Genomic DNA, 26845 nt, shown 5'->3' on the forward strand with positions numbered 1-26845 from the left:
GGAAAAGATGATATAATATATGATTTTTCTCTTACATTGTTGATAAATTATTTGACTTTTAATAAAATTATGCTAAAAATTTTTTTATGATAGCATAAACAATAAAATAAATGTTTATTTATTTTTCTAAACAGAAAAAAATGTAGGAAGACTATACGGTCTTTCTCGTTACTGTCGCAGACGTTATCTAGCATCGAGCCGGACGTGTTCTTTCCACGCGTGCATCAGTCATACGTTGCATGGTCGCTGTATGCCGTGTAGGAGACATTTGTGCAGCGTTGCGGTGGAGGCTGTTAACCTTATCCGCGGCGCGGCGTAGCGGCCATTGTCTTCGTTTTCGTGATTACTAGGCAGCGTTACGTACGATACGGCTAGGCTACCCATTTAATAATTGACTGACAGCAAAAGTCAGTCTTCGTACTCGCGCAATACTTGCGTCCTCGTGCGCGCAAGGCGTGTAACTTAAGCCTAAAAAGATTCTTTTTCAGTAAAGAAGGCAGTATTTGAGATATAAAAAAATGTTCAGGAAAGAATTTGATCTGCAATCTAACATTTTAAAGTGTGTCTTGAAACTATTGAATAATTGCTGATCGTAATCTTTATTTCTTAATCTTTGTCTCTATCTTTTTCTTTTTTTTTCTTCTTCTTTTAATTCTTCTTCTTTTCTTTATAGGAAAAAATATAAAGTTGCAAGGAGGGATGAATTTCTTATATAATCTAATATTTTAATAAATTAAAATAAATAGATAATTAAGGACTGTTGATAATTTGTCTCATGTTTTCTAGACTTTTGACTATGATTATTAGGCAAAATTTCACTCGGATTTTCTCGTATAAAACACTGGTTTTAGATCATCCAATCCGGAAATACTCATCTGTAGCTCATCAGAGAACGACAGATTATTTTATTTTACTTGTTACCGGATTGTTGAAGTTAGCTCAAACGGGAATGTTTGATAGTATAATTATGTACTTCATTAATAACTAAAGATTATTTACAGATAACTTACGCACACACTAATAATCGCGTTGCATTCTCAATGCTTCCTTTGTCGTTTGTTACTTGTTTATTTTTAATTACTGTATCTATACAGAAGTATTAATTTTCATATGAATAAATATGCAAAAACTTCCATGTGCGTCTCTGGTCTAGATTTATATCATTTTCTGTTTTGCTTCTGCACTGTTTTATGTCATTGTTACCGCTGCGGCGCGGCGCCAGACCTTGTCTGCATCGTAATAGAGCTGCCTTTTACGGCAAGCTCAATTATCTCTAGTTAGACATTGCCCAATTTCGCGTAATATCTTTCAAAATGGCGATCTGTCTCGCCGCGATTTCTAATGCAACGGGAAACCAGGCGTCTGCTGAGATATCGCTGAGGGTTAAACGAGAAATCTTATCGCGCGATATATTCTAATTACGACCTCTTACGACGATTAAATGTCTATTATTACGCGGCGCGCTTATTTACGATCCATGTTCGCGGATGGGGCGTGTTGGGCTCTCAGCGTATATTGGGATTTCAGGAAACGCGCGATCGCCGATAACTTTTTATATATCTCATCGTTCGTTTTAATTATTAGAAAACCGTGTGCGTATCAATTAACGGTAATTACGGCTGAGAATATTCCGCGCTATGATATCGTTTCGACCGCCGTATCCTGGCGCGTATAGAATTTATCGGGCTCCTCGTTAATACACGGTATACGTCAGTGGAGATCTCTCGGGATGACGTAGTGTATATTAAGCGCGAGATTGCAAGCTAGTGCATACCGATGGCGGATTAAATTGAACGTCTGATCCTTACCTCGAACGAGATCGAAGTTCTTTATGACGACGCGTAAAAGTTCAGTAAAAGCAGAAGATGGAATTTTATTTGGTTGGTTATTTCTAAAGATGTAATTTCAAAGTAAGCTTAAAGGCGAGCGATACACCCACTTTTAATAGATCAATATCACATAAATATTGCTTGTATAATTTACAGTTTGAAAACTGAGCAGATTATTGCGATATCGTTGCATTAATTGATGTTAAAAATGCGCAGCAGATTTGCTCTTAAAATTGACATAAAATATTTAAAAGGGACGATCTCTTAACAAAATTGTATTATTGTGACATTTGTCCAAAGTTCTTTATCTCAAAGCAAGGATCAGATATTCAACTCAATTTGCCAATGTGCGCTCGTTTGTAATCTAAAAATTTAAACCTAGAAATATTATAAAGAGGACGGATCAAACATTGTTTAGACGTTGATGTTTCAAACACACATATGATGAACGTAATTGCCAGTGTAACATCTAATAGGATTAATTAATATTTGAACGATATTACCCAAGCCTTTTTCTCACGTTAATTTTTCATTAAATCCTTCGGGGAATTATAATTTCCCATTACATTATATCATTTTTCCTTGTAAGGAATAAAGAAGTGAATTGAACGTTTAATGAAAACGGAAGCTGGATTGCACGTATCATGATTATGACCCATGAGAAACTGATACTATGATCCTATCCTCGGTGACCTACGCTAAACGGAGCGTGAACGTCAGCCTGATCGACGACGGTAAAACCATTACCGAGGGCGGCACCAATTTGTTATAAGAGCAAACCGACACGCACATTCGCGCGTACGCGTGTATACGTGAGAGGAAAGGCACTTTAACGGAGAGGACAGCGACTTCCCTATACTCGCAAGACAGCACATTACGAGCTTACTTGCGCGTTCCCGATCATGATTATTTATTTGGTAGATCTCTTATCTTGGCGCGCGAGCAAATTGCCTGCTTTCTTTGGATCTGGCAAGTGCGTATAAACGTGCTGGATACAAGTGCGTGTCAATAAAATACGTAAAAGAGTGATGTACGTGCGATAAGAGGACACGGTTAACAAATATCCCCAACGGTTATTGATACTTTTCATATCTACATTCTGGTCAATATATACATACATAATGTGGCTCGATATTTTTAAATCTAGATAAATAGTATTTTAGCTTCTTCTTCAGGCTACATATATCTTGTATATTGAATTATCTCATAAATAATGCAGGTTTTTAGAGATATATTTGCAATAAAACAAAAAATTTGACATTTTAATTTTAATCAAAAATATATTTTTTATTGTTTACAACTTCTTCCCATCTTAATCTTAAAATTTTAATTCTTTAGCGATAAAAATCTTTCAATTTTGAGCTAAAGAATAAATCAAGCTGCCTTTTATACTACATTATTTATGGGATGACACAATATACATTCATTTCTTTTTAATTAAATCATTTCTGTGTTATATCATAATAAATATTATTGTTTGTTATATAATATTCTTCATAAATTATGTGCAATTTTAATTGAAATGGAGGCATAGCACATATATGTGTCAGATAACTATAATTAATAATATTTTTTTTTTAATTTGTCAACATAGAGTGAAGAGATAGCTCTGTATATATTTTGCGAGCTTTCTCTTCGTCGCATTATAATGCATATTATAATTATCTTGTAATTATTTTAATATTATCTGCATGCATGTACGGTTTTTTTTTTTTTAATGAAAAGCTAGATAGACGTAGGGATGGCTATTTTGGGTAACAGATAATGAAGGATTGAAGAATTTGCTTGTGTCACATTATCTGTTAAAGTTATTTAGTAATAATACATCTGCGCGTGGGTGACTCTCTCGCATCAAGGCCATTTTCGCAACGTCGTCGGATTTCGAAGGCTGGTTTACATGCTTCAGACTTTCATCGCGTTTCTCGTCGCCAGATTGGACCCTGCAGTTGAAAGATATTGCAATAATTATATTTTCATGGAACATAGTGCAGGATTTAGTGCAACAATATTAATAGTATTACATCATTTTTATATAATGTATATGCTATTTTATATACAGTATTTTTTAATTATTCGTATTTTTGATAAACAAGCAATGAAAGAAGTTCTTTTTTGACATTATCGTATTACTTGCATCAATATTAAACAATTAATTTCCAAAACAACATTTATTTTACAACGAAATCTCTGATTTACGAGATAACAATATAATTTATAATTGTCGTTTTAATGGCAGGATAGATATAGCTCGATTTTACTCGTATCTCTCTATAAGTAAAAATGTATATTGTCACGCGGTGGTATATTAAATATTCAAGTGCCTACGGTGTCGGTACACCATATTTATAAATATCCGATACGGTATACTGAACGTTTACGAATAGTACGAAAGCAAGTGTCACTTTACGCGATGCGTGTTACTCGGATGATGCCATGGCAATGCGGCGCCGATACGCGCGATGAATTCCTATCGAAATCAGCCCTCGATTCGCCTGCCAAGACGGCATATATTGGCATCAACGCGAGAGCGTGACGACGATACGTCTCTTTGGGCACGCAATAATTAATCGATCCAAAACCCTAACCGATAGCTAACTGGGTCGTGGAAAAACGCAACTCGCCGATACGAGACGCAGTCCAAGCGGTCGATTTACCGAGATAAGTTTTACTTTCTCTTGCGAGGAATATCACGAAACGTGAATCATTTCGAGCGTAAAGGCCTATTTAGATGAGCCAATTTTTAGAGTATCTTATATCTTACTATTAGAATATCACAATTTCAAAATTGCGGCTTTTACCTTGCTCTGATATTATAATCTGGATGAAAATTGATCGAAAAATAATCTCTTTAATTACTTAGAGCTCGAGTGCTTTACGTTTCCCTTATAAGGAATCAGCGGAGCCCCATTCGCTTTCGCGAATTTTTGTGTCGGCGATCGCGTGCGTGCGTTACGAGAGGAAAAGGCGTCGATATCGTCGACAGCATTCCGTGCGTTCACGCATATATGTTAGGTCTGGGAATAGACGGGAGCGTGCGCGCGGGTCTCGGGAAAAAAAAGAGATTGGATTCCGTGGTAATTTGCATGGTGTTTGCATGGCATTAATACGAATGCACGCACGCGGCGTGCCTTCGATCTCGCGCATCGATCGCGCCGGGGCCCGGCCCGACTCGGCTCGGCCCGCCGTCGCCAGTAGCAGAATACGAGAGAGTCGAGAATCGATCTGGAGCGCCCGCATGGCATTTATATACATACACTGTCACTGCGGATCGCTTCGTTCAAAATAGGCGTCTCGCTCACCTGAACGCATTCTCGAGTCTGGGGAATCTATACTATACGCGAGAGGCTACTATCATTCTACTTTTATCTACGGGAGAAAATACTTTCGAATTATATATTTGATTTCTGTTTATTAATTTGTTAATGATTCCGTAGCGCTACATCTTGTAGCGAATATGAACGGTTGAAGTTAATCGCGTGTGCGCAAGCATGAACTATGGAACACAGATATCCAGACGTCGGATTAGTCTATCAATATAAGTTTGTTAAGAAATTTTACATCGATCTGTGTTGGTTGCGTAAAACATTTGAATTAATTTTATCCGGGAATAATCAATAAACATGTCTTAGCGATGAATTATTAATTGAATGCTTAATGTATGTGCGCGTAAAAGCCGCGTGTACGCGGTTCCCAGGAAGTGTTACGAAAATACTTTTGACGGTCCGAAGTCAGGGATCACGAAAGTGGACGAAGAAGGATGGTTGGAAGAAAAGAGACCGAGAAGAAAAGAAGAAGAGAGAAAGACTCTGAGACTGCTTGCGAGGAATGTTTACGCGTGCCGTACGTAACGAATCGCCGAAGAGAGGCCACTTTCATGGAGCGAGGAAAGCCGTCTACCTACATCGTGCGTGGTAGACAGAGGCTACACCTGGGCGACTGTATCTTTTCGTGTGCGACTAGGACAATGGAGAAAGAGAACCTATTTCACATTTTTTCAATCTTTAAATATTATAAAATCTATTTCACTCCCCCCCCTCTCTCTCTCTTTCTTATAGATCGCTTTATTATTATTTAGAAGTTGAATCTTTTCGTTTAAATAATATTAAGACGAATTATATAGTGAAGGAAAGTGGAAATTAGCATGATATTTAATTTGGAGATTTCTATATAAAATTAGGACAAGTTTCAGTAACTCGCGGAGACTGAAAGTATTTCAAGAAGAGATATGTTCTTAGATACCGGAACGTCTGATTAGTCCGACATCAAAGAAAACACGAAGACACACCTAGAACATCTGACTTTCAGACGCGTGCGAGAGCGGCTTGGGTTTCACGAGCCAGGAAACTCGTTCGTTCGTTCGTTTCCTTGCAATGCTTCACGTCGCGAGAGAAGGTAAAAGCGGGGGAAGAGCAGAACCGTGCCATCGTACTTATGGTAAAAACGAGTTAAATAAGGTCCACGAATTTCCTCCGCCATAAGGCGGTCACTCGAGCAAGACCGATCGCCGCACGCGTCGCTGTATGATATAAACGTGGACCAAATAAGGCCTTCGAATTTTCTCGTAATGAGGGGCTCGGTAGAAGAACCGATTGCGAGTGAAGTTCGGCTGTTAACTAGCTCAGCCTTGACGGGGTATACTTAAAGCAGGGATAGAGAACTCGTCTGGAGAGTCACGCTAGCAAGATTCCAAGGTTGGTCTGATGATCTTGCCGGAAATATACGGAATTTTGATTTATTGCAATTGTACGTGATCCTGAGTGTAGCGGAAATTAAACTGCTAAAAATCATTGAATATCATAAAATAAATATGATAAATTACGTGCCACATATATAATGTATGCTCGCACGAAAATTGAAGACGAAGAATATCATAAAAAAATTCCGGTACTGCAATACGTAATTTTAGAATAAAGATTTGATCTTTTTCGTTTGATTTATATGTAAATGTATGTCTTTCTCTCTTGATATTTTCAATACTATTAAGGTACATATCTCTAAAGAAATATTTATAAAATACTATCGGAAACAAAAAGTAAACAATAATGTTTTATTGTGAATCACTGGATGGGCTACATGGATATATTGAACCGGTTCCAACGTTATATACTAAATTAAATTTTATGTGGTACAAAAAATAGTCAAAGTGTGATAACTTTGCCGATATGAATACTTAACAATTTTTACATACCAGCAAATTGGTATCGAAAAGGTTAATCATCCAGTGACCTTGTACATTGCCGTAACCGATCATTAGCGGCGAATTAATTTCAGCGAAGAATACTCCGCTAATTCCGGCTTACAGTCGAGAGAAGTCATCTCGGCGGTTGCGTTGGCTTAAGTAATTACTCACGCTGGCTGTATATCACCGGCGCGCAATAAATTGTATTTTATTCAGTTTAGTCCGGCGAGACTCGCGAACGCTCGCACGTATATGCTTAACAACGACCAACGCTCACACGTAATACGAGGTACGTAATGTACGGCCTATAAAACTGCAGTCTTCCGAGGAGCGCAAGACATAAACGCGACCGCGACACGACCGGCTCTTCTCGGAAAGCAACGTCGAGGAACGTTATTAACGCATCCTAATTTTTATTTATGCGAACAAACCTCACGCGTGCTAGACGGTTCTGGTGACAGGACGTGTCCAACATTTTTTTTAAGACGCCGCATAGCCGACCTAAAAGCGATCTCACTGTATGTATTAAGGCCATTTCCGCTTCCTGTGTTCAGCGCTTGTCTGATTCTCAGCGGACGCCGCGCCGCTTACGCATACGGTTATTATATGGAACAAATAAAGAAGATAAAGTCAGACGATCGTGTTTAACGGTAAATACGAAGTACGAATGCAGATCTCGAAGTGTGATTGTGGCACAAGTGACTTTTCACTAATTCCGCGCCGGACGTAATGAGTTAGAAAAACGCACGGTGTCGGATTATGTACACAACGTTGCGAATATTATTTGAGCCTATTGTAACGGTATATCCATTGCTCAACGATGCATCAGTTATTAATAGTGCTATTTCACATGATTAATGATCATGAGAAAGTCTGGCCTCTCATATCTAAGCATAGGTATTGTTAATATTATTTAATTTGGACACGATATCCTCGATTGCATATTACTCGATAAAGATTGTCATATCACGTTTCTGAGCATTTCAAAATCTTGTCTCGCTTCGATAAGCCCCTGAAAATAGGCGAGCCCGCGAGAAACGGCTGTGGCGAAAACGGCAAAAAAGCGAGTTGTTTCGGGGCGGACGTTTCCTGAATCATCAGGGTTATCATCCTGATTGTTTTTTGATCTTCGATTGTCTCGAATACTCGAGCTGTAACACGAGACGGACGTCTCGTCGAATCTTTGCAAAATCTAAAAATGTAGGTATCTTCTTCAGAGTGAAATCGAGATTCCGATCGAATGGGTATCCAAAGACGAATACCTAATTTCGATATATTGAATGTCAAATATTAAATTGTAACTTTGGTTTTATGTATAGGTTTGCATTATTAATTATTATTCGTATTAGAATATGTTTGATTCTAGTCATAATTAAACTGATTTAGTTGAATCTTAAATTAAATTGATCGATATCAATATAATATAGGTAATTTAATTAAATAGGTTACTGAAATATTTGTGAAAATTCAGACTTGTAATTTTTTGCAATAATGAGAGTAACATTAATTAATGCCGTGAAAGTCTTGGAGTTATACTTTCGTGTACAGCCTTGCGATTAAATCAGTTGCATATCTTAGATTACGGAAGGAAAAGTTCAGTTTTCTCATAAAAAAGGGTCGCCAGGAACTCACACTCACTGACCTAGGTTCTAAGATGTGTTGGCAGTTGGTCGGTTTGCTCGGTATGAAAGTGATCAGAGGCCCACGATAAAGCTGTAAGTAGGTCAGCTCAGTGGGGCTCAGACTGGTCCCCCGAGATACCATAAAATTTCATTCCATTTTTGCGTCTCGTCGAAAGTCAATCTTGCTTTGTGCGTCCGGCCCTTGTTCTCCTGTGCCAAGCCTACTTCCGCTGGAATCCGTGACCATTTGTTTTGCTCGATTTTGCTTTCCTATCCACCCATCGAACTAATACTGGGTCAGTCGTATTGAAAATTGTCCCGTTACTGAACTCTTTCGCAGCAGCCTCTTACGTATTATTGCGTATGATGTTCGAGGTCTTATTATATATAATAAGAAAATACCATAATAAGAAAATTTATCTGGAGATATTATATATATATCTATATTTTAGTATTTTATATACCTATATATATATATATTTATATATAATATTAAAATTTTTAATTTCCGCAATTAAATAACATAAAAAAATGATATAACTTAATACAGACTAATGGCAATTTATGACGTAATAACTTCTAATTACATGTTGTAACAATAATCGTTTCGATTGCGCGTTTGCGCGCGCGATATTTTCAGATAAATAGGAAAGCCTGATCAATTACTATCTAATTTTTTCTAAAAAATCAGTCTCGCGTTATACAACAACAAATTGCTCATCCATTATCTTAAGAGTGCATGCTCGGTGGGCTAATCGTTTGTATTACGACGTTAGGAGATTCGCCGTGCGCTCTGCGCGGTGGCCAATCAGAAATGCAATCAGCGTTCGTAATTATAACGCGTAATTTGCGATACTTTCGCAACCGCAGCGGGCTCGGCAAATAAATCCTCCGTTCCTCTCTTATTTCCGCGCTACGCCAGCAGCCAGTGGCAGCAGTCAGGGGAGGATCCGCGTCTTGCTTCTCGCGTTTCTCCACGACAATGTAAACGTCCTTATTGCCGTCACGCGGAAGACACTCGTGTTTATTCTCTTCCTTTTCATTATCGCAATTTTAGCTTTTGTTGTCCAGCACAAGATTCTTCATTAAGAACCGTAAGTAAATATTTATGTAACGCAGCATGTAATTTTAATAACGAAAGAAATTTTAAAAAGGAAAAAGAGAAGTAGGAAACGGAAGAAGTAGAATCTTTGCAGAAAATAGATGAAAGAAAATGAAATAATAGAATATATACTTTAAGAGAAAGGAATTGTGACTGAATTATAATTGAGATTTCAATTTCTACCCTAGAAGCTCTCTTTCTACATAATAGTTGTCTGAACGTTTTAGAACTGTGAAGTTTTATTATTTCTGTGATAAGTATATGATAAAAATAAAAGTGCTCAGATTTTTCGAATACCGATCCGAGGCTGCTCCAGCTTGAAGATCTCTCCGCCGGTCACTTGTTCCGTATGTACTCTAACGCGTTCCGATACGTGCCAATTTCACGCTTCGGAGCCCCCCAGGTCTCCGCCTCCGTCGCCCTACGATTTCTTCTTACCTCCTTCGCGCCGCGGCCGAGCAACATGTTATATCTACCGTCCATTCATTCTATTCCGCGGCCAATTCCGCGGTGCATTATTTCATTTACGTTGTTCTCGCCGCCTTTCGCAACCCGCGCCGGCCGTCTCAATCGAGTGGTCGTGCTAACTTGTCGGAGGATAGATCGCGTATATCGCGCTGTTCATCGGGATTCGCACTTTCCCAACTATCTTTTCGAAATACAGAACGAGCGGTAGTGATGTTGCACACACAACGCTTTATAAATCTTGCATCTTGTTGATTTATCGTTGCATCGTCATTCGCTACCGTAAATAGTAAATAGTATTGTGTTTGTGTATATGTTTCATTTGCAAACGCACGTGGTTGCGATAATATTTTCTTTGATAAGTTTCCATTTCTTTCATAATGTCGCAAATATTGCTGCTACACTGAGAAAAAAAATATTTTAATCCAAAAAATATTTACTAGGTGGCTCCTAATAGCATATTTACTTACTTTTTACACATATTTATTTAGAATTAGATATTTTTATTTCAATTAAATAAAAATATCTAATTCTAAATAAATATGTGTAAAAAGTAAGTATAAATATGCTATTAGGAGCCACCTAATAAATATTTTTTTGGATTAAAATATTTTTTCTCAGTGTACAAATCGCGGATACGTCCGTTTATTTTTTCATGACTTTTTCATTGAATGATTAAAAAATACTAAAGAAAAAAAATATAGTTCTTTCTTTAACGTGCTTGCGTAATTGTTTCGTAACTACTCGGATCCTTATACAACTTATATAATTTATATTTAATGCATTATGGAATAATATTTAACCGAAAAGCAGAGATCTGTGTTGCGAAGAAATTTGTTTTCAACAAATTGATAGTCGTCGAGAGATCTAAATAGATACCTGTATCTTAAGAAACTTGTGCATACGAAATTAATTTTACATGTCAAGGAAGATAGACCGTTGATATCTAGTTTTCCAAATTTCCTTCGCAACACCGACCGGAGTTACGCATCGTTGCAAAGATCACCGGTGCGATCGACTGCCAACGGAGGATGCTGTGCCGCAATATCTCCGCCGCCGCGGGAAGCACCGAGGCGCGACTCGAGCGAGATAAATCTGCGGCGATCCGTAATTGCGGAGAGATAGATAGATAGATAGAGAGAGAGAGGAGAGGACCATTATTCGCTTTCGTGTCGTTCGATCGTACGCGTGCCGATCGTGGCAATTTCACGCTTCGCGTCATCGAACTTCGCTCCCGGGATCGCCTTCTCGGGATACCCTACGAGATATCCCTTCTCGCAAAAGGCGATCCGTTGAGTACCAGCTTTCGACGAACCTGTCGAGAGTGGTCATCTGCCGGCGTTGTCTCACCCGACCTTTTCCATCCGTTGCCGCTCTCGCGCCGATCTCGCGCTTCGTCGCTTCCATGTGCGCGGCGTCGATAACCGTTCCTCTCGAGAACCGTTATCGGCCCGACCTAACCATCACCTATCGAGATCATTCGACTTCACTGGCATTTGTGAAAACGAAGTTCCAAGACCCGCTGGTGTATTTCGGTGGTCCGCGACACAGAGAGGAACGGCGGACGATGCGCGACGACTAATTGACTGTTGAGAGGAGAATCTCTTTGAGTCCTGAATAATTCTCTGTTTAATAGTCAATCAGCTACTGAAGTTTCGAGTATGGTCTATGGGAAAGTTAATGTGTCTCGGCCTTCATGTTAGCTTTCATTTTTCCAGCTTGCTCTGGCTTTGACGCTGATCTCTTTACTTATCGATCTCTTTTTTTTCCACGGAGTCGATATTTCCTACGGAATATATGTCATTTTATTTGCATCTGTATGTTACATTATTTTATTATTTTATATTAGCAGATATGTGGTGGCATATCAATGAATACAAAATTATATACTTTATCTATATATAAGATAGTATATCTCGTAGGAGCGAGAGAAACGACATGACAAACAAAGAAAAAAATATGCCTCGTTGAAAATGAGGACTGGTATTCATTGATAGTTATTCTAGAAGTTGAAAGTAGAAGGAAAGAAACGTTGCAGCCGCGATACATACGTTTTCGCTTTAAAGTATGTGATGTTATTAGTCAAATAAAAAGTAGCGCTTACTTTCTATTACTTATTTGCTTAAATTATAAGACGATAATTTAAATGTCTTGAAAATTAAAATAATGTCTCACGTCTGAGATAATTATTTATTTAACAATCATGATAATATATATCGTTAAAACATAATGACTAATAATTTTGTCGGTAGAAAATATTGCGATTTCACATTCGTTTCACTGTCACAATTACCTCGATTAGTTATAGTATATTTAAGAACATTAGTCATATTTTCTATATCGATCATAACAGAAATTATGTTAAAAAGATAATCAACAAGATATAGAAAGAACATATGCCTAAATCATAATTCAAATCCGTAAAATTCTTCTTTTTCGAATAAGTATATCTTTGAATTTGGCGGATTTAATTGTATAAGGAAATTGCTTTTCAAATAGGGAAAATATAAATCAATTTTATATTGCATCTAATTTATGATTCTATTTATAATTTAATACATTTTAGTAAAATTTGTCACTTATATTTCTTTGCTTCTGAGTTCTCTGGTTAAGGGAAAATAAATCAATTTTATATTGTACCTAATTTATAATTTTACTTATAATTTAATACGTTTTCGTAAAATTCGTCACTTAATATTACTTTTCTTTCGAGTGGTTAATGTGAGCTGTTGTTTCGAACAAATGTTAAAGCTGAATTTATATGCAAGTTAAATGATCTACAGAGTTTATTGTATTTAAAACAATGAATACATTTTTCTTATCAAGAATTTGATACAGGAGAATTTTTTAAATCTACTTCTGACGTTTCTGGTACGTTATGGCAATACTACTTCCAGTTCTTTACCGTACACGTTATACGCAGGCAGCTAACTGCGAATGCGCGACGCGACATTGCTCAGATAAAAATCACTGTACGCCGCGACGCTGCATGACGATGAGTGTCAGTCGGTGCGGATTAACAGTATTCGGAGTATGTTGTTCACGTTGTCCTTCGAGAAGCGTGTTAACCTACATTAACGGCATGCCGCATGTCGCGCGTTTTCTTCCGGAGGATGAGTCGTGCGGAGACTTCGGTCGGACTTTCGTAATCCGTAGATCTTGCTCGTGGAAAGTGACGAAGGACGAAATCATTTCCCTCGATCTCTCCTGTCACCTGTAATTACCATATTTTGCCTGGAATCCCGCTTTGTAGTAATATCAATTTTTGTTACTTTTATGTGGACACGGGAATAAATAATTAGTGGTTGCGAATTACTTTGCGATTTCATACTTTCCCCTAAAGAAACTTAAATTCGCGTTTCAACAATTGTTCTTTAATTAAAGTTGTTGGTAATTAAAAATTTTTTTCTCCGTTGAAGTTTAAAGAACATTGGGATTTTAAATCTATTAAATAAGTAAAGGTAAGAGAGAAGTAATATAAGGAAGATGCGCAAAATAGTAATATATCTTTCAACCATCGATTGCAATTTTCTATTTTAACTTCAACATAAATGATAAATGATGTTTCTTTCGCGATAGTTTACGTTCTGGCAATATAATAATTTACGTTATTGCAATATAAGCTGGCATCGTCGAATGAAAGGTTGACACATTTTTATCTCTGTATACAATTTGCGTCGATGATTACTCCGTTAGAGAACATAATTAGCATGCATACGACAAGGCTAAAAGATGATCGCACGACATGGATAACCCGAGAATTATCTGCGATGAGAATCCAAGTGGTTGTGAATTTTTATATTCACGGCGGAAGAAAATCTCTATCGTTATGTAAATAATGGCGCGATTTTTTATAGTTCTAGGACATCTGACTTCACATTTCTCGTCATTATTGTCAAGATAAATTATGTTATGATGATCTAACTAAAATTACAGTAATATTTATCAATTTATATTTGCATTCTTCTCGCTTTCCGTAGTCTGAGAATCGGCACAGCTCTGCCTCTGTACACTGAAAAAAGGTTTTAGTTATAATAACCAAGGCTTGGTGAAATAGCTTCAATAACTAAAGGGTTTAGTGATTATGACGAAATAATTTGGTTAATGTTAACAAATTTGGTTAACATTAACCAAATATTTTGTCATAATCACTAAACCCTTTAGTTGGAAGCTATTTCACCAAGCCTTGGTTATTATAACCAAAACTTTTTTTCAATGTATTGTCGTTCCCAGATTTCGATGCATCGAAAATTCGATTGCCGTTCAAAAAGTCTGGGAGAAAAATGCCTCGTTACGTAAACTTATAAGATTTTGCACGATGTTGATTTGCTCAATGTTTCGGCTAGGCCCGCGCGCCACTGATTGCCGTACGGTAACGACATAATTGTCCGTTATGCGCGATTTCCTCGACTATTACTTTTCACCGCGGCGATTTATCGGCGATGTACAACGAGCTGTGCACACCGTGCGAATACACGTGCCTCCGGCTCGCGGCTTACACGGTCGAGGAAATGCGCGGTCTTTCGGTTTTACGGTGAATTACATCATCATTGCATCGTCCAATCGTTGGTTACTTGTGACGCACGATCGCAACGTCATTACCGCGCCAAACCACGTATACAGGATGATCCACTGTCATTTCTATCACTCGTTGATAGTAAATCTTTCGAGGAATTTTCAGAAGCAATTTATTTCTAGCGAAAGTTTAATAATAATTCTTTTCCTGGAGAGTTTTCTAATTTTCAAGTTAATATTTGATCAATTAATAAAAAAATTAAAATAACTAAGCTTTAATTACTTCCTTTAATTTTTGATGTTACGTAACTTTGCAATGACATTATAAAATTTATTTGAATATATGAAAAAAATTGATTTTGAATTTTTTCAAGTACTTATCAGTTAAGAAATGCGATACTTTTAACTTTGTCATTGTATACACTGTATTTATCGGATCGTTATTTTCATATAATGTGAGTATCAGGAATAGCGTGATCCGGATCAGTTTTGCTCTGCAATGCGTAATTATGGGCTTCAAGCTGGTCTATTTTTTGCAGACGAGGGGGCCGCGACAGATGGAAAGTATCGACGGCGATTTCGAGGCCTTGATGATAGCCCGGTATTATTTAGTTCGTTTTGCAATGTCTACTCCCTTCGGCTGTTTCTCTTGTTGCCTTGCCTCGGCGTTAGATCTTAGACGTACCGTATCATTACGAAAGCGAATGGCCGATCATTGTCTTTCGGCGAGTCGCGCACTCCCCGTTATGGAGTCGCTGCTCCTCTTTGTTCGTTTTCAGTTTTGCAATTCATGAAACGCGATTCGCATTCATTCGTGTGTAGCTTGAATAATACAGTCATTTGTGTTCCACGTGTGGGAACATATTGAATGCTTACTTAAATGTTAGAAATGTAAAAAAGAAAATATTAGAAATAAAAAAAGTTTAATATAAAAAAATCTAATTATTATCGATATTTATCACCTACCATACTACAAGTTTATAATTGTCATATAAATTGTGTGATAAATCGATGTCAGTTGCTATTTCACGCGATTAAACGACTTCCTACTGAATTTAATGAGTATCTCGCGGTTTTTTCTTCTCGATATCGCGCAAAAATAACTCCGACAGGTCGGTTTTTACGCCCGTCTCGTTATTACCCGTGTGTTTACTCATACATCACGAGCGGCCGGTGGTACATCGACGAGCAAGAATCTCGGGAATGCATTCCACGGTCGTAACGCGTCGGCTCGGTCGGTGGCTTCGCTGCAGACATCTTTATTTGAGCTGCGTGCGTATACGAATGCAGTTCGTGCAGGGCCGCGCTCGTGGGGAAACAACGGGTTTTTCCACGAACTGTATAATAGCGAATTTCACAGATTAGAGCCGTAACGTAAATTTAAAATACGCTCTGCGGTTAATACAGATTTGCAACGGAAATTTAACAAGAACGAGTGATGCCGCATTGGCGTGACTTTGACCATGAATACCGTAGGAATCTGCACTTGCACTTCTATTCTTGTTTATAATTATAGAGATCTAAATGAATAAAAGTTAAATGAAGATTGCTTCCAGAATTTCGTCGGACAGGTTGTATTTATCATTAAATGCAGCATGCATTATGACGTTTAATGATAATTCATCATTAGATGCTCGCAGTCGCGATCGTTTTTTCTTCTCGAACAGTTATCTGCTCCATTTATTTGATAGTCTCTCGCTCTGTTAATTAAATGCTACCGAGTCACTCGTACATTGCGTTCCCTCGTTTGTGGAATTAATTTGTGGGGCTCGTTTGCATCGACTGTTAGTCACAGACCGTTGAGTGCATTTATACTCTTATTTACAATCTTCCTTTGTCTAATAACGATACATATGGATCCAGAGATTCACATGACTCGTCTCTTTCTGACTTCCTATATATTTTAATCATCTAAATATATGGATTTTCTGTTTGTCTTAAATATTTCGAAGCTAGCGGGTGATGTGTATTGTTTTCCATATATGAGGAAATAATACAATTAGCTAATACATTATTTATAAAATTTCTTGTTATTTTATTGATAAGTTGGTTTTCTTCTACTTTTGGCTTTTGGACGGATCATAAGTGAGGGAAGTTTTTAAATAGAATAGTAATTTTGGATAACCGATACCAGAATATAATATATATGGTTACGTAAGATTTTTTTATATAAATATTGATATCTATATTGATTTATTAAACAATATATTATATGATTGAAATTGAGTTTGCGTTCTGTATTTTCAAAGTGATTTGTAACTACAAATAACATAGTTACGTGTTTTTTTTTTATTATTTATACTTAATATTCATATTCTAAATTTTGTATTTATGCGTTTATGTACGTCATATATTGCTGATGTGAAGAAATAACTTTAAAAGTATCTATATTGTATTTAAGACTATAGAGTTAGATGTATATCTGTGTAATCTGCGTATCTGTGAAATGAAATAATAAATTAAAAATATGAAATTGCAAATTAAGAGCATAGCAAGCTATAAAAAATAACAACTACACGCATCGTCTTGAGTGAATAAAGTGATAAAATTACGAACGAATTGTCACGTCATGAATGTTGGCGCTCTGGTGGAAATGAATTGACAAAAATAAGAAATACATATAAAAAATAAATGACAATTACATATGTTATATGAGTGCCTAGCCAAGCATAGAATTAGCGAGATATACTAGTCTGTGCTCCGATGCACGTAACATCGAAGCCCGTAACTCCAGCGAATTAACATTTCCTGGACGCTTTCTAGGTCCGGCCGACCGAATATCTCGTCTGGCGCGACGAAAATTGTGCAATCGTGATCTCCTGGCGAGAGAAATTGCACGGTACTATTGTCAGGTGCCGTAATTTATCGCGATGATTATGCAAGGAAGTGCCGTTTTGCTACTGTCGAACCCGAACTCATCATTTCGTCGTTGTAACGTAGATTTCGCTATAATTTTAATTCAATCAGCATCGTACCTAAATATAGCTTTCTGAAACGCAAGTACAGTTAAACATGGCACAGAATAAAGATTTATTTATGCTTTGGGACGATATCTCTTACGGATATCAACAAAAGATAGAAAGAAAATAATATTAATTTTATATAAAGCTCCTTATAAAGCAATAGTGCGTTTTATATTCTGTTAATTTCATATTGAAAAGTTTGTTTGAATGTTTCTAATTTATATTAGACGTTTTTGATTAAAAACCCGATATGTATTATTTCTGTATTAAGAGATGCGACAACATTGATGATTACCAGCAGCATGATTAAAGGAGACAATTTTTCCACTTGTCGGTTACAGATTCGCCACGACTTGAGAATGCGAGATTGTGCGAAAGGCAGAGAGGCGCGGAATGCTGGTGCTGCGAAGACACTGAGGTCTGCGACCATCGCGGGAAATGACCATGACGAGCGTGGCTGTCGCCCCGGGTAGCCTCGGCGCACCTCCAGCTATGCTCAACCCCAAGATGTATCATCTGCAACAGGGTCTCAGCCCGACGTCCGGCTCGCCCACCTCCGGCAAGGTAAGCCCCCGAAAATCGTTCGCCCGAGAATCCGTGATCGATGTCCGATCAGTCCGATATCTGTGGAGTCTCGCGCGATACGCGATGCGCGAGAGAGCGTGTCTGATGCGAGACGCTCTTACGGCGGCGTTTTACGTAACGGGACACAACCGAGGTTGGAATCATGGAACCTCATCCGCGGTTGGTCATTAGATACAGCCATTGTGGCAAGCTGTAGCTGGATTCTTAAGGAGAGCTTTCTTCTGGTATCGCATTTCTCCGCGTAGTCTAATTGTTACTTGCAGCAACGTCAGACCCGAATGGCTCTCTTCTTACGAAGTCTTCGTACGAAGGAAAGACCAACGATTTTTTTTTTCGAAACATTTTGCGCGGGGCAAAAACGCTTTTACGTAACGAGAGTGTGGCGTATAATTTGTTAGACAAAGAGCACTTGTGCGGCAAGTATTTAGAAGGAGAATCAATATCATGGTGCGTTATGGTTTTTATTTGCAAGAAGCAAAAATTGATCATTTTACGGATGTTTACAACAACATGCGGAGAAAGAGCACGATGCACGGGCCGTGCTGGCGTGTCAAAATAGGGAAAGTGCACTCGGATAGGTTAATTACTGGGTATAAGCCGCTTGCATAACGCGGGGATGAATGAACGTGACGTGGTTGCCTATCTCCTGGATCGCAGATTTTTTTTTGTACCTACACTCTCCTTTTGCCTTTATCCTTTCCATTTCGTTCCGCGTACCGCGTTACTCTTGAGCAACATTGACGTTGATAGACGTCAACGTATAGATAAGATAATAATTCAATCCGACATGTGTCATTGTTATCTCTTCATTATAAAATGAGCAAAGTTTCATATTTAATAAGATAAAGCTAAAAATTGCATCGCCTATTAAATGGTGTTCTATTCATAATTTATTTTTACTCGAAAGTCGCAAAAGTAATTGATGTTTTTATAAAGCTTATAAAACACGAGAGGATAGAAAAGAGAAAGATCTTTCTTTCAGATGTACATTTTCTTTTACGTAATCGTGATAGCTATTGCAAATTTCTCCATCAGATACGTACATACAGTCGCGTTGATGTCTCATTCAAAGTATTTGCGAGGCTTTTGATGTGAAGTGGAATGTAAAGGCAGAAATAAACACATCTCCAAGAGCAGCCCGGATCTGTTGCAATAAGCAATATTATGATGTACGTTACGCTTGCTGACCGTAAGTACTTTCCATAACGACGTGACACTTTATTGGATGCTTAATTGCCACGCATCCTCGTGCATCGATAAGCAATTTAGTGCTACGATTGCCACGCTAATGATTTTTACCATAAGCCGGGAATTGAATCGCTTGAGAAGCGTGAATTGACGTTCACGTTTTACGACGGTCGGGGAATTGCACGCGAAGTGCCGCTTAACACTTGCCTCGATAGACAGTCTGTCGGACCATCACTTGACAGTTGAAAAACTTACGGCTTGCGGGTTTGCGGTTTGGATTTCTATATTCCTGCTCTTACGTTACGTACTATGTTCTTGAACAGAATTTATGGTGGAGTTTGTAGTATTTGTGTGGTATATATTGTGATGTTTATTTTATTTCCATTAAGAAAAATATGTTAAATCGTTAAACATTTGGCTGAGAAAGAATCTTTTTCTAAAAATCAAATGTCCCGAATGTTTAATTATAATAAAATGTCAGAAATGTCTATTAATTATTTTTTAATATCGGCGTCGATTTATGTAAAGTTAAAAACAAGTTAAAACAAAATGCCAGATTGTTTTCTAATATATATAATTTCTACCTCTTTTTTCACTTTATACATAGATATATAAATATGTAGAACAAAATATAGAAAAGTAAGAGTATTTGTTAGCTATTTCTAAAATTATTCTTCTCTACTATCACTTTATTATCTACATTATAATCGTAGAAGCTATCTTCCGTTTTGTATAATGTTTGTCGATAATTTTGAAACGTTAAACGATTTATATTTCAACTATATACAATTGAACTTGATATATCATGTTATGAAATACATGTCATGAAAGAGGAAAGTAGAGAACCCGAAGAGGGAAACTTGGCGCGACATAAAACCAGAAATCCTGAAACAGAAAACGTTTCGCGAAGGACGGCTATCACAATGACGTAAGGGAGGCTACGTGCTTCGGCTCTTCTGTCGCTTGGACAATGGCTCGCCTGGTTTTATGTTAAAACCAGTCGTCGCCGATTATGTTATCGAATACTTCGTATTCACGTCGTCTTGGTCGCGATACGCTATACTTTTCCCTAGGGTTTGCCTTTCTTAGCTACAATCTCGAGTGTCGGTTTAGTTGCTGACAAAGTGCCGGTTGATATTAATCGCGATATATGCATTCTCCGTAAATTACATAATTAGTGCAATTTACATATATTATATTTTTTAATAGACCGTATGATTCTTTCCCTACCAAGCAACAATGTCATATTATTACGTAGTTATATCATGATTGCAGTGAACAAAATATAATTTTTGAAATAAAATATTTTAAAGATGCGATTGATATTGATTAACAAATTAATAAGTTGTTATAATTGCATACATTATCAAGACAAGTTTAAGTTTTTTGAAATATATGTTATTATATTTTATATAGGTAGATGTATTTAAAAGTATTTAAAAGTATTTAGTAATTAAAAAAAAAATGTGCTAAATGATTGATAAAAATGATATAGTCACAGTAAACGAAAACGCACGTGGACTCTGTTACATTTACTCGCGTTGATTTATAGCGGTGCATTTATAAGTAATGCAAGAGGATTTATAAGTATCATTACTTGGTGCTTGTAAGTATCATTGCTTTCTACCGCATCGACAAGTGTTACGAATGGGAATAAATTTGCGCAATTCCGCGAGTAATCCCGCACGCTTATGCCGTCTGCTCGCCGCGGAGAGTGATACACGGATCGAACATTTGCGAAGGTAAGAGGAACGAACTTTACGGTCGTTCGCGTATAAATCCATCGCTTTCGTTGCACGTACATGCGCTGTAATTACGCACTACACGGATCATCTAATTACCTTGTTTACGAGACTGCCTAAAAATAAGTTTCATGATTTTAAGTAGCTACGAAAACATGTAATTGACAACATTGCGCTATTTACATTATGTTCAATCAAGATTCTTTTCTTAGTAAACATTTTCTTAATATATTACGCGAATATTCACACTGAATAGCGTGGGATACTTTGGTTATATATTATTTTATCTTCCGCGATGTAGCCTTTATTTTGCAATCAAGTCATTATAACAAGCTGGACAATAATATATATCGTAAAAACTATTCTTTCGACTTGATTCATCCATTTTGACTATTTTATCTTTGAGATTTAATTGGATAATCGAGAGAAACGAGAGAAATTGGATAATCGTAAAGAAACGAATTGGAAATTGTGCGCAAAGCGATAACAAGATATATTGTTGCACGCGTATTGCGAAATGTTATTTTAATAACAGCTGGCATAACATTTCCTCTTCGTTAAAGCGCTAACGAGAAGTATCGTCATCGTAAATTTAACGTTTAAGTGGGACAATCCTCGTTTCATCTTTACATCACGCGCGGTCTTCGTTTTGAAAGTAATGACCATATTGAAAATAGGCAGCAATGATTGTCAATAATTTGACAGGCATGTTTTATGCACATGTGAAAATACGGAACCAATGATAATAGAATGCGTTTTTAAGAATTTGCCGATTCACTAAATTATATGCTTCTTTTTTTTTTATGGGCAACTACGCTTGGCCCGTTATTACATTCTGTAATTCAGGATTTGGCGATTCTGCTATGCTGCGTGACCGGTAATAGTTTATATAACTATTCGAGCATGGTAAGTACGTGGATTTCTCACAGGCGCGTGACTTTCCATGCTCCTTCGAGCGTTCGCCGTTCTTGCGTGCTGGAGCAACTGGTTTAGTTAGTATTTGGCCCACATCGCTACGAGGAACTTTCGAGACTTTATTCCCCCGCAATTTCTTGCCTTCGATCGTGACTTTATCTATCTCGGATCGATAGAACAATGAAGTTTCTTGACTTTTAAACGAAGATAGAAATCATTACTTTATATACGTTATATTATATACATATATGTATCATAGCTTTTTCTTTATATCTTTTAGCGAAATCTTATATACTTTATATATTCTTATAAATATTAATTTTAATTATGGAAATTATATAGAATGCAACAAATTTTTCTATTTTTGACATTTATATTACAATTAAATATGAATGTGACATCCTGTATGAATAAAAGAGTACTTATGTCGGTATTATGTGAGACTAAAACGTCTGCTGCACTTTTCAATCTACGAAATGTGCAATTTTTTTTTTTACGAACGTCATAAAGCATGAAGCGAGATTTTATTTGACTTTTATACGTAAATTTTTGTATTGCAACTAACAAAAGATCATAAGAAGCAATTTTTGCGCGTAATGAACGATATTAGCGTAATTTTGCGCGTAAAACCGCGTACACGATTATATATACTATTTTATCTCCTGCAATGCCGTCTTTATTTTGCAACCAAGTCATTATAATAAACTGGACAATAATTATCGTATAAACTATTCTTTCAACTTGTTTCATTCATTTGATTCATTCATTTTATCTTTAAGATATAATTTGGTATAAATATCTAATATTACACAAAAGAGATTTTATTTACAGTAAAAAAATCATTAACTTTTCAAATACTTTACAATAATTTTTTTACTCTTACAATTGTACTCCTTACATTATTTGTACTCTTATAATTGTAATATTTACATTTTATTAGAAGAGGAGTACAGTAAACATACAAGAAAAGGAGATAGATTCTTGTGTTAAAGATATTGTAAAATAATCTGTAGCACTGGTAAGTATAGGACATGTTTACGTAAAAGATAAAGGTCTCGATATAAGAATAAGATAAGTTTAGGGTTTGTAACATTTATTAGATAATCTTTCGTGTAGTGGACCGTAAACAAATTATACTGTTTCCATCAATTTTCATGATGGTTAATGACCATTAGCCCATAATTCAAAGTATTTTCTGCATCTTTTCAACAATGGAAATAGGAAGTGATGGAGGATAAAGGAGTTTCACTCAACTTTAACTAATGATGTTTATAGAAACGGTTTATATAAATGATTAAGAGTCGTTGGATTTATTCGCTTGACCAAACGAGCGCACTCGAAGAGTTTTCACGCACAATCCGATTTCCCCAGTGTTTCCTTATCTAATCTTTCCATTGGCATCGCAGATTATATAGGTGTCAGATCGTCATCGCATTCGCTGGCGCGTATCGTCTTCAATCTTTGACATCCCCGTCCGCCATCGTCGCCGCGACAGGTTCTTTGCGAGGTGAAAATTTTGCCGTCGCCGCAGGCCGCCGAGCGTGTCACTTTCCTTTCCTTGACGTAATTTTCGCGCAAAAAATAGTTAGATCTTATCTCGTATCGATCCATAATCCATACCTCTCCTCTCGAATCGCGGCTAATAAGCGCCTTTTAATCGTTCCCGCGGTTACGCAGGATGTTTTGCGTCATCGCGGAAGATTCGGTGTGCGTAACGACAATCGGGAGATGCGATCGATCGTTATATCGACAGCCGGTCTGCGTTTATCTCAATGTTGCTTAACCAGATCGACAGGATTTCTTCTTCTTGTCAGAGAAGATGAAGTTTATCTACACTCTGATATCTGTAATTGATAACTTTCTATATTATATATACACTGAGAAAAAAAATTGTTAATCCCAAGAAATATTTACTCCGGTACGTTCAACTAAACATTTTAGTTAGTTAACAAATTTTTTTTCTTAGTGTGTATATATATATATATATATATATATTTAGCACAGTTTTTTAATTTTTCATATAATACTTGATTGTATAAATTATAAATGAAATTATTGCAGTATCTTTAGACACGTAATACTAAGTGGAATATTTTTGAATATTACATGATTTTTCGTTGCTTATATTCTAGTATCAGATATAGGTATTTATCGCGAAATGGGAATCTTCATGGACTTTATAATTTCTACACCTGTATCCTCTATACGAATAATAATACCCTTATTGCACTGCGAGATGTTACGAAAATGATTTACGCGTGTATCGAAACACTCGAGATACCGTATACCTGCCGTAGCCGGCGTCATAATAACGCGTTGAATTTTAGCGTACATGCCGGTGCACGGTTGTGCAACGCAGAGACGCACCGGTGGAGTCACAAGGATGATGCATCCGCAGTGCATCTACCGTGACCCCGGGATGCACACGCGGTCGGCTTAGCTACAAGATCGCGTGCGATAGTGCCTCGCGCGCGTACGCAACTATCCCTGCAATACCTTTAATATAATAAATAAGCAAATATATGTATATGCACACACATGCATATATATTTGTGTATAAGTTGCAGAATTGTAAATTGTAGAAAGTTCATAATTAATTCAGTGTTAGGTATGTATACTAATTATATCTAGAATTATTATGATTATCCGGATTATCCAATGTATATAGTGTTATTTTACAAATGGTACGTGTACTTTTAGAATACATTAATTAATTTATTTATTGCGTCTATAGATACTTAATATCTTAGATATAACAAATAAGATAATTAAATATTGTCTTCATACTTGGACAGGATACGTGATTAACAGTATCAAGCAATTTTATTAAAAGTTAATAATATCCTTTACGTAATCGACTGATCTATAAAGAAATTGACTAGTGAATAATTTCAATAATATTGAAAATGTTTGTTACGATATGTACACGTGTAATACGAACTAGAGATCGTCTAAGAAACAATGCTATCTAGTTGCATAATTACGTCGCTGCGGCGTTTAATTCAGTCGCAAAATATCGTTGGCGCCGTTAGTCATCTGTACTGAGAAGTGATAATTTGCATAATTAATAACAAGTGACACGTGACGTATATTTTTCTCAAATTGAAAGGAATAAAAGCGGTTGATAGTTGCGAATACGAGGCATTATTTTGTGCATGATCTTCTCGAAATAAAAGCGTATTTTTCCAGCAACAATCCATGTACTTATGAATGTCATTTCTTTCATTGGTCAGCCATCCTCGAAGTTATGTTTTGTTCTGCGACGCGTGAAAAACAACTCATGCACTTAGCATCACAGTATTGCATGCAGCGACAAGCATATGTTTGAGCTATTTCGCGTTGTGACAATATTTCCTATATGTCCTTATTTGCTGTATTTCTTTCATGCATAAATACCTTAATGCATAAATACTTGACATTAATTGCATTTTTTATAATAACTTAATTTTTAACATTATTAATATTAATAGATGAAAATAAATGCAAATTCAGGCAAAAAATTAATTTGAGTTAATCGAAGAGTAAGATTTTATTATTTGACTTTATTATTTGAAACTTATTACGCCGCAATTAGATATTAATTATTTAAAATTCAAAAGGCATCTCAGTATCCTTTAAAAGAAAAAATTTTGAATTATTTAAGGAGCTGAAAGAAATGCGATGTAGTTTTAAGAGAAGCTTCACAATTCCGAAGAGTATTCGGTTTTTCTCACGCGAGATCAATGAAGGGTTAAATCAACGAAGCCACGATATTTCCGAGGCGGAACATCTGGCCTGCCAGAACATAAAGCCGGGACTCTCGCATCCACCTTTTTCTTTCTCTTCACGCAGCGAGTCTGGCGAGTCCCGCGGTAACAGGCGGAATGAAACTGTTACCGCAGTTGCGACTGGTATTATGGACTATTGCTTTTTGCACAATTGGTATGAGCGAGCCGATGATATTAAAGTGGAGGACAGGAGCATACCTGCTTGCCATACCTCCGGGAAAGATAATGTCACGTTTGCGCGTGGAGGAGGAATAGATAATTTCTCAAACACTCTGCGAGTCATCGACCTGTGCCTGCCATGGTGTATCGATATTCGAGCCGGAAAGGTACGCTTACTTGAGCGTGACAGACGCGTTTCCATCCGGAAAGGTAATTGTCGACACTGAACGCATTTTAAGGCGACTTCTCGTGATACGTGACGCTAAAGCACAAGACATGGTTCATTAATGAGAGACATTACATTATCAAATATAGCTTTGTAGAGGAAACCTAATACCTTAAATCATTTTTCCCTAAAACCGAGAATATAATTTCCTCACAAAGTAAGACTTTTGTGTGAAGAAAAAAACTATACGGTATATTTATATTAGAACCATTTAGAGAAGCATTCTAGTGTCTTTCATATTGTATTGTAATCATTAAATTGTATTGTATTGTATTGTATTGTATTGTATTGTATTGTATTGTATTATAATTGGCAAACTGATAGTTAATACTATGCAAAATAAAACATCATGGAATCTTAATGCTATAAATTGAATGATTGACGCACAAATAAGTTCATAAATACTAAGATTTATTTTCATCAATTGGATGACTCGAAAATGTTATTATCTTGCGAGTGAGTTATGGGAGAAACAACGTTAAGAATCGAATGGCGTGTGACCAGTAGTACCATAGCTGTTAATTAGCAAGAGGGGGAGTTTATTTTTCCCCCATGACCACCGTCCGTATCGAGATGACCTCGGGAGAT

At 36.8% G+C, this 26845-nt stretch overlaps 1 protein-coding gene across 2 annotated transcripts in view; it reads left to right on the plus strand.

The window, feature by feature from the left end:
- LOC112457172 overlaps positions 1-26845 on the plus strand; it is a 114362-nt gene that overhangs the window by 59612 nt on the left and 27905 nt on the right. For both annotated transcript variants that reach the window (XM_025020087.1, XM_025020088.1), the window contains one exon: positions 18017-18239. In XM_025020087.1, the coding sequence (XP_024875855.1) occupies positions 18114-18239 (126 nt within the window). In that variant the 5' untranslated portion in view covers positions 18017-18113. The remainder of the gene's footprint in view (positions 1-18016; positions 18240-26845) is intronic.

The sequence above is a fragment of the Temnothorax curvispinosus genome, unplaced genomic scaffold (genome assembly GCF_003070985.1).
Source record: "Temnothorax curvispinosus isolate PA1 unplaced genomic scaffold, ASM307098v1 QBEX01007563.1, whole genome shotgun sequence".
Taxonomy (NCBI): domain Eukaryota; kingdom Metazoa; phylum Arthropoda; class Insecta; order Hymenoptera; family Formicidae; genus Temnothorax; species Temnothorax curvispinosus.